This window comes from Phycodurus eques, chromosome 7, assembly GCF_024500275.1.
Source record: "Phycodurus eques isolate BA_2022a chromosome 7, UOR_Pequ_1.1, whole genome shotgun sequence".
Taxonomy (NCBI): domain Eukaryota; kingdom Metazoa; phylum Chordata; class Actinopteri; order Syngnathiformes; family Syngnathidae; genus Phycodurus; species Phycodurus eques.
In genome coordinates this window covers 13,059,107-13,073,667 of record NC_084531.1, presented here as the reverse complement: position 1 = coordinate 13,073,667, position 14,561 = coordinate 13,059,107, and the positions used below count along the sequence as shown (strand labels likewise).

At 42.3% G+C, this 14,561-nt stretch overlaps 1 protein-coding gene across 1 annotated transcript in view; it reads left to right on the top strand.

The window, feature by feature from the left end:
• Nucleotides 1–588: 588 nt before the first annotated feature.
• ttc9b (tetratricopeptide repeat domain 9B) overlaps nt 589–14,561 on the top strand; it is a 28,748-nt gene continuing 14,775 nt past the window's right edge. Inside the window, exon 1 of the mRNA XM_061681718.1 lies at nt 589–1,283. Coding sequence (XP_061537702.1) covers nt 773–1,283 — 511 coding nt within the window. The 5' untranslated portion in view covers nt 589–772. The remainder of the gene's footprint in view (nt 1,284–14,561) is intronic.

The window sequence follows — 14,561 nt, the reverse complement described above, 5'->3', positions numbered from 1 at the left end:
TCACAAAATAAAAAATGTAAGAACTATTAAACAGCATCTATTCAAGTCTGTCTTTTTTTAAATACAAATAAAACAGATCATAATTACAGTGTGATGTGAAGGTCCAGAATAAGGTGCATGGCAATACAATTAAAAATCCATTTATTGTACAAAATAGTTGACATCTTTACTTTTCTTAAACGTATCTACAAAAGCCATCTGCTGGCCTGTCTTCTCTTTTTTCAAAATGAAGCGTGGCCCTTAAGCAGAAGGTTTTCCTGCCTCTCTCTGTGTTGTAGGCCTACAATTGCTTGACACATAAATTGAGTGTTTAAATTTGGTTTGTGAAAATACAGTAAATATTTTCTAAGATACATTAAGGCAGAGGTCCCTCACTAAAAAAAACAAGTATCATAAAATAAAAAGGGTTATTTGCAATGGCTTTTTATTTTTAGAATGACAGTTTCTGTACGTATTCGCAGTATGGATTTCAATTTGGTTCGTAAATTGGGTAACTATAAGGACTCAGTTTCCCAAAATGCTTTGCGCTCGACGCGGTCGCGTGCTGTGGTGCTGAAACTGCTCGTGCCTCAGTTGTTGCTACGACACGTTACCGCGAGCATCGCCACTCACAGCCCAGCTAGAAATTCCTAAAATGTCGCCGCCTCTCGCCGTCGTATTTAGTTCCAAATAAGCCATTGACGTTCGTTCAACTTTTGTATCGCGGCTAATTTTCTCGAGGCGCGTCGTAGTTTACGTCTCGCCGTTCCGAAGTAGCCGAACCGCGTCCTTTATGCACAGCGTGCTGCCCCGGTCCTCCGAGCACCATGGTCCGCTCCAGCCCCGCTCACTAGGCAGCATGGAAGCCAAGCAACACCCGATAAAGAGCGTCAAAAGCTACCCGGAGACCGGCGGCCGGAGTCTGGCGGCGGTCGCCGGTGGTGGTGGTGGAGGAGGAGGCGGAGGAGGAGGAGGAGGAGGAGGCGGCGGGGGCGGAGGAGAAGAAGGAGGAGGCGGCGGGTGTCGAGTCGGCTCCTCCGCGGAAACGGAGATGGAGACGAAGATCCAGAAAGCCGTCGACTTCAAGGCGGAGGGCCACCGCTGCTACAAGGAGAAGAAATTCCGCGAGGCAATCGGCAAATACCACCGGGCGCTGCTGCAGCTCAAAGGGGTGCACGTCGCCGAAGGGACGACCGGCGGCTCTGAGGTCAACCTGCTGAACCAACGAGCCGCCGCCAAGCTCACCGAGGAGCAGATGAGAGCCGTGGAGAGCACCGAGATTGAGTGCTACGACAGCCTCACAGGTCGGTACTCGACACAAGTGCACCACACCCGGCCGACTGCCCGCTCCATGCGCGGTTCACTGGGTTAACATTAAACTTAAAATTTTGGGGAGTTTATATATATATATATATATATATATATATATATATATGTATATGTATATATATATATATATATATATGTATATATATATATATATATATATATATATATATTATAAATGACAGCACGGTGCATGACTGTATGCCTCACAGTTCTGAGGTCCCGGGTTCAAATCCGGCCTTCCCCGTGTGGAGTTCGCATGCTCTCCCCACACCTGCATGGGTTTGCTCAGGGTGCCCTGGTTTCCTCCCACATTATATATGGACCAGGGGTGTAATTAGTAATTTGGGGGCCCAAGGCAAATCCATATTAATATGTGTCATCAACTAAAAAGTGTGAATTTGAGAAAAGTCTCAGATTTCTTGAGCTAGATATTCCTTCAAATCCTTCTTGATGATTGTTATGTAACAAGTGAATCATCTCAACGCTTTTACTATGATAGGTGGTTTCCCATGACATCACACAACTGTGGAGCATGATGTCAGCCAACATGCTGGGGTCTATGCATTGTTTTGTTCTGGTGCTTATTGAGCGTTTGAATAGATACATTTGATAGTCAATGCCAAAAAATGGTGAATTACTGTGCAGTGTTTGGCTGCAACAGTATACAGGTGGGAGGAACAAAGTGTTGTTTCATCATTGGGATCGATTTGGTATCGCAGTGATAAGACAGAACATTTTTTCGAGGGAGAGACGGAGATTGTGGCTTTCGTGAATCAGCAGAGCTGTTTTCACTCTGACTAGATACACAGTCATTACGTCCATGTTTGTTCTGTACACTTCGTTGAAGGAAAGCTTTACACGCTTTGTTTGACAATACTTGTTACAGTACATACTGTATGTCCATTTACAATATTTACATTTTAATTTAATTCTCTGGATTAAAATACAACCCCAATTCCAACGAAGTTGGGACGTTGTGTTAAAAAAATAAAAAAAATAAAAAAATAAAATAAATAAAAACAGAATACAATGATTTGCAAATCACGTTCAACCTAGGCGGCACGGTGGCCGACTGGTAAGAGCGTCAGCCTCACAGTTCTGAGGACCCGGGTTCAATCCCCGGCCCCGACTGTGTGGAGTTTGCATGTTCTCCCCGTGCCTGCGTGAGTTTCCTCCCACATCCCAAAAACATGCATAATTTGGAGACTCTAAATTGCCCGTAGGTGTGACTGTGAGTGCGAATGGTTGTTTGTTTCTATGTGCCCTGCGATTGGCTGGCAACCAGTTCAGGGTGTACCCCGCCTCCTGCCCGATGACAGCAGGGATAGGCTCCAGCACGCCCGTGACCCTAGTGAGGAGAAGCGGCTCAGAAAATGTATGTATGTATGTTCAACCTACATTTAATTGAAGACACTACAAAGACAAGATATTTAATGTTCAAACTGATAAACTTGATTGTTTTTAGCAAATAATCATTAACTTAAATTTTATGGCTGCAACACATTCCAAAAAAGCTGGGACAGGGTCATGTTTACCACTGTGTTACATCACCTTTTCTTTTAACAACATTCAATAAATGTTTGGGAACTGATGACACTAATTGTTGAAGCTTTGTAGGTGGAATTCTTTCCAATTCTTGCTTGATGTACAGCTTCAGCTGTTCAACAGTCCGGGGTCTTTTGTTGTCGTATTTTACGCTTCATAATGCGCCACACGTTTTCAATGGGAGACAGGTCTGGACTGCAGGCAAGCCAGTCTAGTACCCGCACTCTTTTACTAAGAAGCCACGCTGTTGTAACACGTGCATAATGTGGTTTGGCATTGTCTTGCTGAAATAAGCAGGGGCGTCCATGAAAAAAATGGCAGCATATGTTTTTCCAAAATCTGTATGTACCTTTCAGCATTAATGGTGCCTTCACAGATGTGTAAGTTACCCATGCCATTGCCACTAACACAGCCTCATACCATCACAGATGCTGGCCTTTGAACTTTGCGTCCATAACAGTCCGGATGGTTCTTTTCCTCTTTGGCCCGGAGGACACGACGTCCACAATTTCCAAAAACAATTTGAAATGTGGACTCGTCAGCCCACAGAACACTTTTCCACTTTGCATCAGTCTATCTTAGATGAGCTCGGGCCCAGAGAAGCCGGCGTCGTTTCTGGGTGTTGTTGATAAATGGCTTTTGCTTTGCATAGTAGAGTTTCAAGTTGCACTTACGGGTGTAGCGCCAAACTGTATTTACTGACATTGGTTTTCTGAAGTGTTCCAGAGCCCATGTGGTGATATCCTTTACACATTGATGTCGGTTTTTGATGCAGTGTCGCCTGAGGGATCGAAGGTCACGGGCATTCAATGTTGGTTTTCGGCCTTGCCGTTTACATGCAGTAATTTCTCCAGATTCTCTGAACCTTTTGATGATATTATGGACCGTAGACGTTGAAATCCCTAAATTCCTTGGAATTGTAAATTGAGGAACATTGTCCTTGAACTGTTTTACTATTTTCTCACGCACTTGTTCACAAAGAGGTGAGCCTCGATCAGTCTTTGCTTGTGAATGACTGAGCAATTCAGGGAAGCTCCTTTTATACCCAATCATGGCAGCCACCTGTACCCAATTCGCCTGTTCACCTGTGGGATGTTCCAAACAGGTGTTTGATGACCATTCCTCAACTTTCTCAGTCTTTTTTGCCACCTGTCCCAACCTTTTTGGAACGTGTTGCAGCCATAAAATTCGAAGTTAATGATTATTTGCTAAAAACAATCAAGTTTATCAGTTTGAACAATAAATATCTTGTCTTTGTGGTGTATTCAATTAAATATAGGTTGAACATGATTTGCAAATCATTGTATTCTGTTTTTATTTATGTTTAACACAACGTCCCAACTTCATTGGAAATGGGGTTGTAAAAGAACTGGTCTGACCGTGAGACCAATAGGTGTGTCCCACCCCCTCCCCTTGTCTAATGTTGTCGTAACACCTGTCTTTTTAGACCTCACACTTGAACTTTATCGCTGTAAATATTTATGGTTTTACAACTTTTACTGTCTCCAGAACATAAGAAAGTGAACACTTCAATAAACACTTTCAGTAGTATGAAAATTATATTCAGACGTAGCTACTCACAATTTGTACCGTACTTACTAATGGCGGAACGCACTTTTGTCAACGACCTTTTTATCGCCGTGATTGTAATGCAAAGTGATCCGAGAGACACGCCTACTCTGTAAACAAACACAGTGCAGCTCATCTTCTGGCTAGTTAATGTCATGGCTACCCATATGTTTTACAAGCAATCACAGGTTCCCCACCCATCTTATTTCATAGTATTGCAGAATATTAAGGTTGAACTCATTTGGCTCCACTCAGCATTCCCAGCAAACTAATAACAAGCACATTTCAGACTCCCATGCAAGTCAGTTCTTGCTATCGATGCTATTTTTCATTGTATTTCTGGTCTTTTCCCATAAGCAAATTATGTATTTATGTATTACTGAGGCAGGGTCACCATGATGATATGTTGTAATATTTCACACAAGGCCTCTATGGTGACGGTGTATGTTGTGGCTCATCAAATGGATGATGTAAGGTTGCATGTCGAAAGGCAAGGCTGTGCAATCATGATCTATTTAAGGTTAAAGGAGCTTCACACAAAAAGAGCAACGTGGCCTTTTTTTCTCTGAATCTAATAATGGGGGAAAAAACAGCATCACTGTTGCTTTAAGAGCATTAGAAGCAGGCAGAGTTGTTAGGAGGCAGGTGCACTTCGCTTCTGGTTATGATAATAACAACAACAGTTCTTCCAGTAATCTGACCTGAACTTGTTTTGCCCATAATTTTCTTTCTGCACATCAATTATTCATTGATACAATCACACAGAACAGCGCTAACACACAGAGCCCTACTAAATAATAGAAAACCAAATATTTGAACAGAACAGAGTTGCGGGAGTATATCAATATTACAGAGATTCAAAGTGAAGATTCAATGTGTTTTTCATATCAGCAGTAGGGAAACATGAAATTCTCTGTCATCCACTTGGATGCCAGTATAGTGTCAAATATTAACAATAGATAATACAAAGCAAAGAACAAAATACACACAAATGCATAACAATACAAAATAAAGGAATTACATTTGGGTACGGGGTATTGTCCGAAAGTCCCAAAAGAGGATATTCACTTATCAGACGCAGAAATAAGTACACCTGCATGATTCAATCCAAGAGCTGTATCACACATCCAGCCTTCACAAACATAAAGTATGTTATGGAGTTTAGTCAGAGAGCTATTTATTTAATTTACTTTATTATCCTAATGAGGACAGTCGTGAGAGAAAATGGATGGATGATCTTATTTATTACAATCAGTAGTAGAACCTTACTGCATCATACTGAGAGTTGTTCCTAATATATTGTCCGTCTCTGTCTCATGTGGCTTAATAATGCAAATGATAACCACAGCAATAAACAAATGGTTCAATGAAAACCTTGCAGCTATGAAACTACAATAACAAACGTATGAAGTTACTTGAAGTTATACAGCTTGACTATAACAGACCAATATCTTTGTATTTGGAGGAGCTAAGTTCAACATGTATTGTTAGTGGAAGTTACCAGACACATGCACATACATTTTTGGGGAGCAAGTGCTCATTAAATGCCTCTCAAATATCAAAACACGGGGTGGAATTGATGACTAAGAGGGTAATTTTTATTTTTAAATATTGATGGATGAAGAAACGAAAAGGCTGCTTGCTGCTAAAAGGCCACTGTTTTCATCCAGGGCAAAGGGGCAGGTGCTTGAGCACCACTTTGGGTCTTCAGTATGTGCGCACGTGCCTGGAATTTACCGCGACGTCTTCTCCGCATGTGCATGTACACCGCCACTTCTGGTGCACTTACTCAAAAGCAAATAATCTATAAGCCATTCATTTTTAAGGGAAATTATCATAAAACATGTGGGGTTCTTAGTGTGTGGTATATTTATGGTTTAAACTTTTGATATAGGCAATTATAAAAAAATTTAAGGGAAGCGTCAATTACTATTTTTTTTTTTTTTTGTTTTGTTTTTTTTTGCTATTCGCGGCATGGCTCAGTAGCTGTCCCCCACAAATTGCGGTGGTTTACTGTGCTATAAAAAGCCTAAAGTGTCACAAATGCTCATAATATATAATCAACATTCGTTTGATCCCTAAAAAAATAAATGTTGCATAAGAAAAAGCCCTCACATTAGATTGGGGCAGGTTTACCTAATAAAGCGTCCAGCCAATTAAAGAATAACGCCAATAACATCTTCGTAGCATGGCTATTTTGGGTGATGCATGACAGATGAACTACAAACATTTTTCTTCCATGATGCACTGAAGGTCGCCAGCCTCTGCGCAGCGTCTACGGCCTTTACAGAGGCCGCCGTGGTGTGAAGGAAATACGGGGGGGGGGTGATTTAAAGAGATGATGCAAATGGAGGTAGAGAAAGGGGATTGGTCAGCGTGGTGGGAGAGGAAAATCCAGCACAGAGAGAGAGGAGTAGAGGGAGAGGGGGAAGGGAGTGCCACACACTCTCGACAGGGGGGCATATTTACCATGGCAACCACCACTGTGCCTTTTCCCTCTGGTTATAGTAATACAGCTCACAGCCTGGCCTCACTGTTGCTACTATCACAGCTTCATTTGCTCCTTCATTCATAGAGGAATGAAGTCAATGGTACATTTCCTAAAGGGGGGGAACGAACAGTCAATTAATTGATTCACTTTTACTGTCCACCCATTCTCAACACCGCTTATCCTGGTTAGGGTCGCGCAGCGCTGGAGCCTATCCCAGCTGACTCCGGGCAAAAGGCGGACTACACCCTGAACTGGTCGCCAGTCAGTCGCAGGGCACATATAGACACGGACAACCATTCGCACTCACATTCACACCGTCACTGAGTGGGAACTGAACCCACGCTGCCCGCACCAAAGTCAGGCGAGTGTACCACTACACCATCAATAACTCTCACGTTTACAATATAATAGTTATATTACATACGCAACATGGTGAGCAAGTGTTTAGCACATCTGCCTCACTGTTTCTCCTCATGCGTTCCAAAAGCAAGCATATTGGGAGAATTGAAGACACTAAATTGTCAAAAGGTGTGAATGTGAATGTGAATTGTTGTTTGTCTATATGTACACTCTGATTGGCTGGTGACGAGTCCAGGGTGTACCTCTCACCCAAAAGCCAGCTGGGATAAGCTCCAACTCACTTATGACCCTATTGTCAACCATGAATTCCACACAAGTGTTCAATTATTATTTGGTCAAAGCAGTCTTCCATTGAAGGTGGTTGCAGTTTAATAAGGCACCACTATTATGAGGATAGCACGGTGGACTAAAGGGTTGACACGTCTACTTCAGTGATGAAGTTATGGGTTTGACATTATAAGGGGTCTACAAGGATTTAGCTGATAAATAAATGTTACAGTGAGAGGTTATCGATGTCAAGGAAGTGGAACCTTGATGTGATGGAGTCCGATTTAATGGACTTTGAATTTAACGGACAGAAAATAGTGTCCAGTTGGAACTCAAAAGCACCTCTCGCATGCACCAGCGAAGTAAGTTTGGATAAACTTTAAAACGTTTCAAACCTATTGCAGCTTTTTAAATATTTATTTTGTACTGCACTGGGTGCTTTTAGGCCACGGAAAATAAGTGCAAAACAATAATTTTGTACTCCATTGGAGTTTTTAGGCCATGAAAAAAGTGCTTCACAATCAGTTCAGGGTGTACCTTGTCTCTCGCCCAGAGTCAACTGGGATAGGCTCCAGCACGACCGCGACGTTAGTGAGGATAAGCGGTACAGATAATGGATGCATGGAAAAAGTGCTTCAATGTAACAGACAATCTGATTTAACGGACAACCCCTCCCCTCTATTAGTCTATTAAATCGAGGTTCCACTGTAGGACATCTTTGTTGTTTAAAGATGTATCTGGGGAGGAGCTAAGTTTAGCTCATTGTTAGTAGAAAGTGAATGAGTGTCATGGCTGCATGTGTATGTTCTTTCTTTGCTGAGTGGTTAATTGAAAACACAAGCTCACCAGCGACGGCGGTCTCGTTATTGGTTGACAATGGACGATTGCAAGTTGCGATGTTCTCTACATGTATGCATGTATTTATTTATTTATTTATTATACCGCCTTGGTAGCCAAGGAGAAGCACAATGTCCATTGAAGTAAAGCAATATATATATATATATATATATATATATATATATATATATATATATATATATTTATAGCAAATAGTTTGCATGTTCTCCCCGTGCCTGGGTGGGTTTTCTCCTCCCACATCCCAAAAACATGCTATGGTAGGTTAATTGACAACTCTAAATTGCCCGTAGGTGTGAATGTGAGTGCGAATGGTTGTTTGTTTATATGGGCCCTGCCAGTTCAGGGTGTACCCCACCTATTGCCCGATGATAGCTGGGATAGGCTCCAGCACGCCCACGACCCCAGTGAGGATAAGCGGCTCAGAAAATGGTTGGATGGATATTCCTTACATTCTATTTAATTATGATATCATTGTGTTTTTACAAAGTCCAAAGTCCAATGCTATTTTCATGTGTATTTCTATGGTTATTACCTTACCATTTCCTCTTTAGTACCAATAGTATACCAAATAAATCAATTTGAAAAGAAAATCATGCTTGATGCCTGTGATGTTTTACATGACTGTAAAGGTAAGGATTTTATTATAGGAGTCACTGATGTTGTAGTGGTACAATTGCCTGACTTCAGGGCAGGTGGCGTGGGGTTTGCACCAATCAGCTGGGATAGGCTTCAGATCCCCATGACCCTAAACAGCATAAGCAGTATAGAAAAAGGATGAATTTTATTCAGGTGTGAATGTGAGTGTGAATGGTTGTTTGTCTATATATGCCCTGTTATTCTCTGACCAGGCCACGGTGTAGCCGGCCTCTCACCAAAAAGTCAGCTGGGATAGCTCACCCGTGACCCTAATGAAGACAAGCGTTATAGAAAATGGAATGGATGGATTTTATTCTAGTCAATGATGTCAGTGTAGATGGTTTCTCAAGATAATGACACTTAATGGGGGGGGGGGGGGGAGGTTGAAGTGGAATCCATATACAGTAAAACTCTGTTTCCTGTATAGTGTTTTATTTTCTGCGCTCTCTTCTTTTTCTATTCCTAAATAATAAAGGGAGGATTACCAATGACTCATTTTTTATAGCATCTTCTCTATATGCCTCCATAGCATCAATTGTTATCCTAATTTTAGCACTTCAATCCTTCAAGGTTGTTAATCGAACCTTTAATATCGTAATTATTTCACTCTAAACACCCTGTTATTGACGTCTGTTTGGACCACATCCTTTTTCGTAGAGCAATTAAAGAAGAGAAGCTGCGATTATAACAATTATAACAACATTTTGGAGGAATAACGTCAACCGCTTGTAACACTACACAGCGGGTTGCTCGCTGGTACAGTCCGCTGCATGCTTGCATACATGCATGCAGCAGCAGCAGAATAACATCACAAAAGTCCTGCCTTTCATCTCCTGCCAATTCTCACTGGGGGGGCTGCACGAGATAAAATGAGAAGAAGTGAGGAATAGAGAGAAGAAATTGAGGCTATATAATAAGCAGGAATGGTTGCTGCATGCTTCAAGGGGGGATGGTCAGGGAGGTGTGTCTGGTGTCCTTCTGTGTGCATACGTCTGCCATAGAGTAGGATGGCAAGCTCGCTGCGTGCCGGCCAGGGCTGCAGATGGCTCGGCCTTGACTGGCACTCACCCTCTACTGTACACTTGTCACACTGTGCCATGCTCTCTCGTCTATTCCTATTCACTCCACAGATTAGGCCGACATTCGGAGGAGGGTGATAAGGGACAAGGGGGCGAGCGGCCAAGGATGCAAGGGGAGCTAAATTAAGAGACTGCGATCAAAACTGGACCGATCTCTTAAATATGATCGGCTTATCCTCAGAGACGAGGAGGATAAAGGGGATAGGGGCAAGTCAAAACGGAGGGCACTCCGTGACCTCGAAACAAGAGCCTTATAGAGAAAATGATTGCTACTGCAGGGTGAATAAATAAATAAATACATCACAAGATGAAGTCATCAGTCGGGAGAAGCAAAGGGCTGTTGTTTGGGACGTGAAATGAGTTTAAGAATTACTTCAGATAATAAGAGAGAGTACAGTAGTGTGCGTTTTTTAATTAGTTTTCATTTTTTTAACTTGCCCTGTTCGGCTGTGTAGTCATGCAGGATGGTAGATCTGTATGCTTCTTTTTTTAAGATGGAGTACTTTTGATAATACTCCATCTGTTGTCATTTGTGATGGGATATATATTGAAATTGCAGTTGAAAAGAAGGAGGTTTGAGAGTGGACTGATGGAGAGAAAAGATAAAACAGCAAACAAAAACAGCTGAGGTAAATAACAGCATAACATCAGTATATGACAACATTAACATGACATGAGCGTTGGGTTTTATCTGCAGTGAACCGACAATTTCCACATAGATTTCCGACACGTTACGAAAATTATATATACTGTAGTTACTTATACCCCACAACAAATACATTGAACACACTTAAATTTATTAGGCTGTAACACATTGACCCTGCGGAGCTTCCGAGATCAGACAAGATCGGGGAGCATGTGGGAATTGGGTCGGCCCTGCATGTTTTACTGTATAAATGGCTGAAAAGTCACACGCCATTGCCTTCCAATAATAAAAACACATTCATGCTTAAAAACAAACACAAACAGTGAACGTCAATGTAAAGGGTAACACTACACTGTCGTCCAAATTATTATGCAAATGATATTTTTCTCTGATTTTCCTAAATAGCTGATAAAAATGACAGTCAGCATAATTTTCCATTCATTAACCAAGAGAATACAATTGACCTGTTTTTTGAACAAAACCCCTCAAAACAACTGTATACAACACCAGTCATATTTACTGAAATCAAAAGCTATTTCAATGTGTCATTTTAACATCAGACTAATTATTTGGTTCACAATTCTCCCATCCATCCATCCATTTTCTGAGCCGCTTCTCCTCACTAGGGTCGCGGGCGTGCTGGAGCCTATCCCAGCTGTCATCGGGCAGGAGGCGGGGTACACCCTGAACTGGTTGCCAGCCAATCGCAGGGCACATACAAACAGACAACCATTCGCAGTCACAGTCACACCTACGGGCAATTTAGAGTCTCCAATTTATGCATGTTTTTGGGATGTGGGAGGAAACCGGAGTGCCCGGAGAAAACCCACGCAGGCACGGGGAGAACATGCAAACTCCACACAGTCGGGGCCGGGGATTGAACCCGGGTCCTCAGAACTGTGAGGCTGACGCTCTAACCAGTCGGCCACCGTGCCGCGTTCACAATGCTTACATATGTTAAACTTGTGTATTTTTGCTTCAATGTCTTTGAAATAGGGCTTTGTCATGCTTGAAGATGATTTTGCTAATGAAAGAACATTTCTTCTTTTGGTACCATCAAAGAACGTAGTCAGTCAGAAAGTCTACATACTTTTCAGAGGTCATTTTCACACCTTCAGGGACCATAAAGAAGCCGACAAGCTCTCTCCCTGGCATGTTTCTGGACCAATACATGACTCTGTCTGTCCGCCACCTCCTTGCTGATGTCGCCGCCTTGTTGGGACATGGTGAACGTATACCAACCATTCACTACTCCGTCCATCTGGACCATCCAGGCTTACATGACAATCTCATGCTGCATGTTATATACCTCTGCATCATTTACTGTTGTAGACAAAAAAGGAAAGAAACTCATGTTGTGGCCCCCATCCTTACCTAACCTCAACCCTATTGAGAACGTTGAGCATCCTCAAGCAAAAGACCGTTGAGGGTGGGAGGCAATTGACATCCAAACGGCCGCGCCGGTAGGCTGTTCTGACATCCTGCAAAGAAATTCAAGAAGAAACTCTCCAAAAATTCACAAGTTTAAAGGATGTAAGAATTTTGAAGCTGCTATCAATTAAGGAGTCAAAATGTAACTTGACTTTTGTTTTTGATTGAAATAGCTTTTGATTTCAGTAAATATGACCTCCTAATGCTGAAAATTCATCCATCCATCCATCCATCCATTGTCTGAGCCGCTTCTCCTCACTCGGGTCGGGGGCGTGCTGGAGCCTATCCCAGCTCTCATCGGGCAGGAGGCGGGGTACACCCCGAACTGGTTGCCAGCCAATCGCAGGGCACATACAAACAAACAACCATTCGCACACACATTCACACCTACAGGCAATTTAGAGTTGTCAATTAACCTACCATGCATGTTTTTGGGATGTGGGAGGAAACCGGAGTGCCCGGAGAAAACCCACGCAGGCACGGGGAGAACATGCAAACTCCACACAGGCGGGGCCGGGGATTGAGCCCTGGTCCTCAGAACTGTGAGGCAGACGCTCTAACCATTCAATAAATGATTATTTTAGTATTTTCAGTTTTTTAAATCTTGTCAAATGTCTTGAAACTGTTGAGTGGAATCATTTGAATTGATGACTTGAAAATTATGCTGTCATTTGTATCAACTATTGAGGAAAATATCATTTGCATAATAATTTGGAACACTGTGTAAAAAGGTGGACTGGAAGGCAGCGTTACACCCTGTGAAGGAGGGATGCAGCTTGGACCAAGTAAGATTTGGTAGGACAGGACAGGACAGGACAGGACAGGCTTAGTGAGTGAGGCAGTGCTACCGTTGTCTGATGGCAGTGGCTATGCATGGGCAGACACCCTTGCAGAGAAGACTGGAGGCAGTCCTCCGTCATACATCTCCAGTTGGAGTTGCTGCTCTCCTCTCAACTGGAACACATAAGAGGGAGCGCATAACTCCTATTCTGACCTGTTTCACTGGCTGCTGGTGCACCTTAGAGTTCATTTTAAGATTATATTTGTTTTCAAATCTCTCAATGATCTTGGCCCGCCTTACCTCTGTGAGCGGCTTCATCCCTACGCTTCTGCCCGGTGCCTCAGGTCAGCTGCTCCTAGAGGTACCGAAGTCTAAGCGGAAGCTAAGAGGGGATAGGACTTTTCTGTGGTTGGCCCCAAACTATGGAATGACCTTCCGGTGCACAATATACAAGCTCCTTCACTGTCCATTGAAAAAAAATAAAATAAAATAAAACACTCTTAAAACACATTTTTAATCCTTTGACAAGACTCTGCCCTTTTTTTGGGGTATTTTGTATGTCTTTCTTATGTCATCTGTTTTTATTTTTGTACAACAGTTTGGTTCAGTTGTGGTAGTTTTTAAAGGGGTCTTTAAATAAAATTGACAGGGCATACCAGGGCACGACATTTGAATATATCTTTGTGCTTGATTCCCCATTAAAAACAGCAGAGGAAGTAGCCACAAAGACTAAAAAGCCAAAAATGTGTGTAGTGTCTGTAGATGACAGGACAGGACAGTACATTTGAATGTAGTTTTGTGATTGATGCCCTATGAAAATGTCACTACCAATTCGTATTTATTCGTCCAGAACTGAAGCAAGCACCGTGTTTGGTAGATTACATCAGCAGAGGAGATAGCCACTCAGAACAAAAGACCAAAAAGTCTGTGTATTGTACACCAATGACATTTGGTGACCAGTCAAGCAAAGAGCAGCAACAAGGTTCCTTCGAGCACAGACGACCGCAGTAAAAAGCCTTTTTTATGCTTTATGAAACCACGCTTAAATGCTATTTGAGTGTCTGATTATACTCACAATAAAAAATAATCTGACACTAAACAGGATATATAGCATGTTTAAATAAGAAAACAATGACCAGGCGCAGCCTGCTCTTTATCCTCTTTAGCAGCATTAACCCCACCCTGAACTATTACCGACAATGGAGCAGAGCATTAGAGGAATCATCTGTGATCTGGCTTCCTCACTCATATAAATATTTAAGGAGATGAGCATTAATCCCGAGTCAGCAACTATTTTGGGAGTGGCGGACAATGTCGAAGGGGGCAAACTGACTCCAAGTTGGACGAGAAGTCGAGATTTATTGGTTTATTTTTGGCCTAACTTCTGCCAGGAGAGGAAGTTGCATATAACTTCCATGTACAGTATTCCATGTACTTTTAATGTCTGCTTCCGGAGCTAATTTGTCACAATTGTATTGATGTTATTGTTGTTCCACAAAACGGAATCCCTTTTAGTTCCATTTAAGCAAGACACAAAACATTCAGTATTCCCCACTGTATTCCCACTGATTTTTCCTACTACAGTCTAAA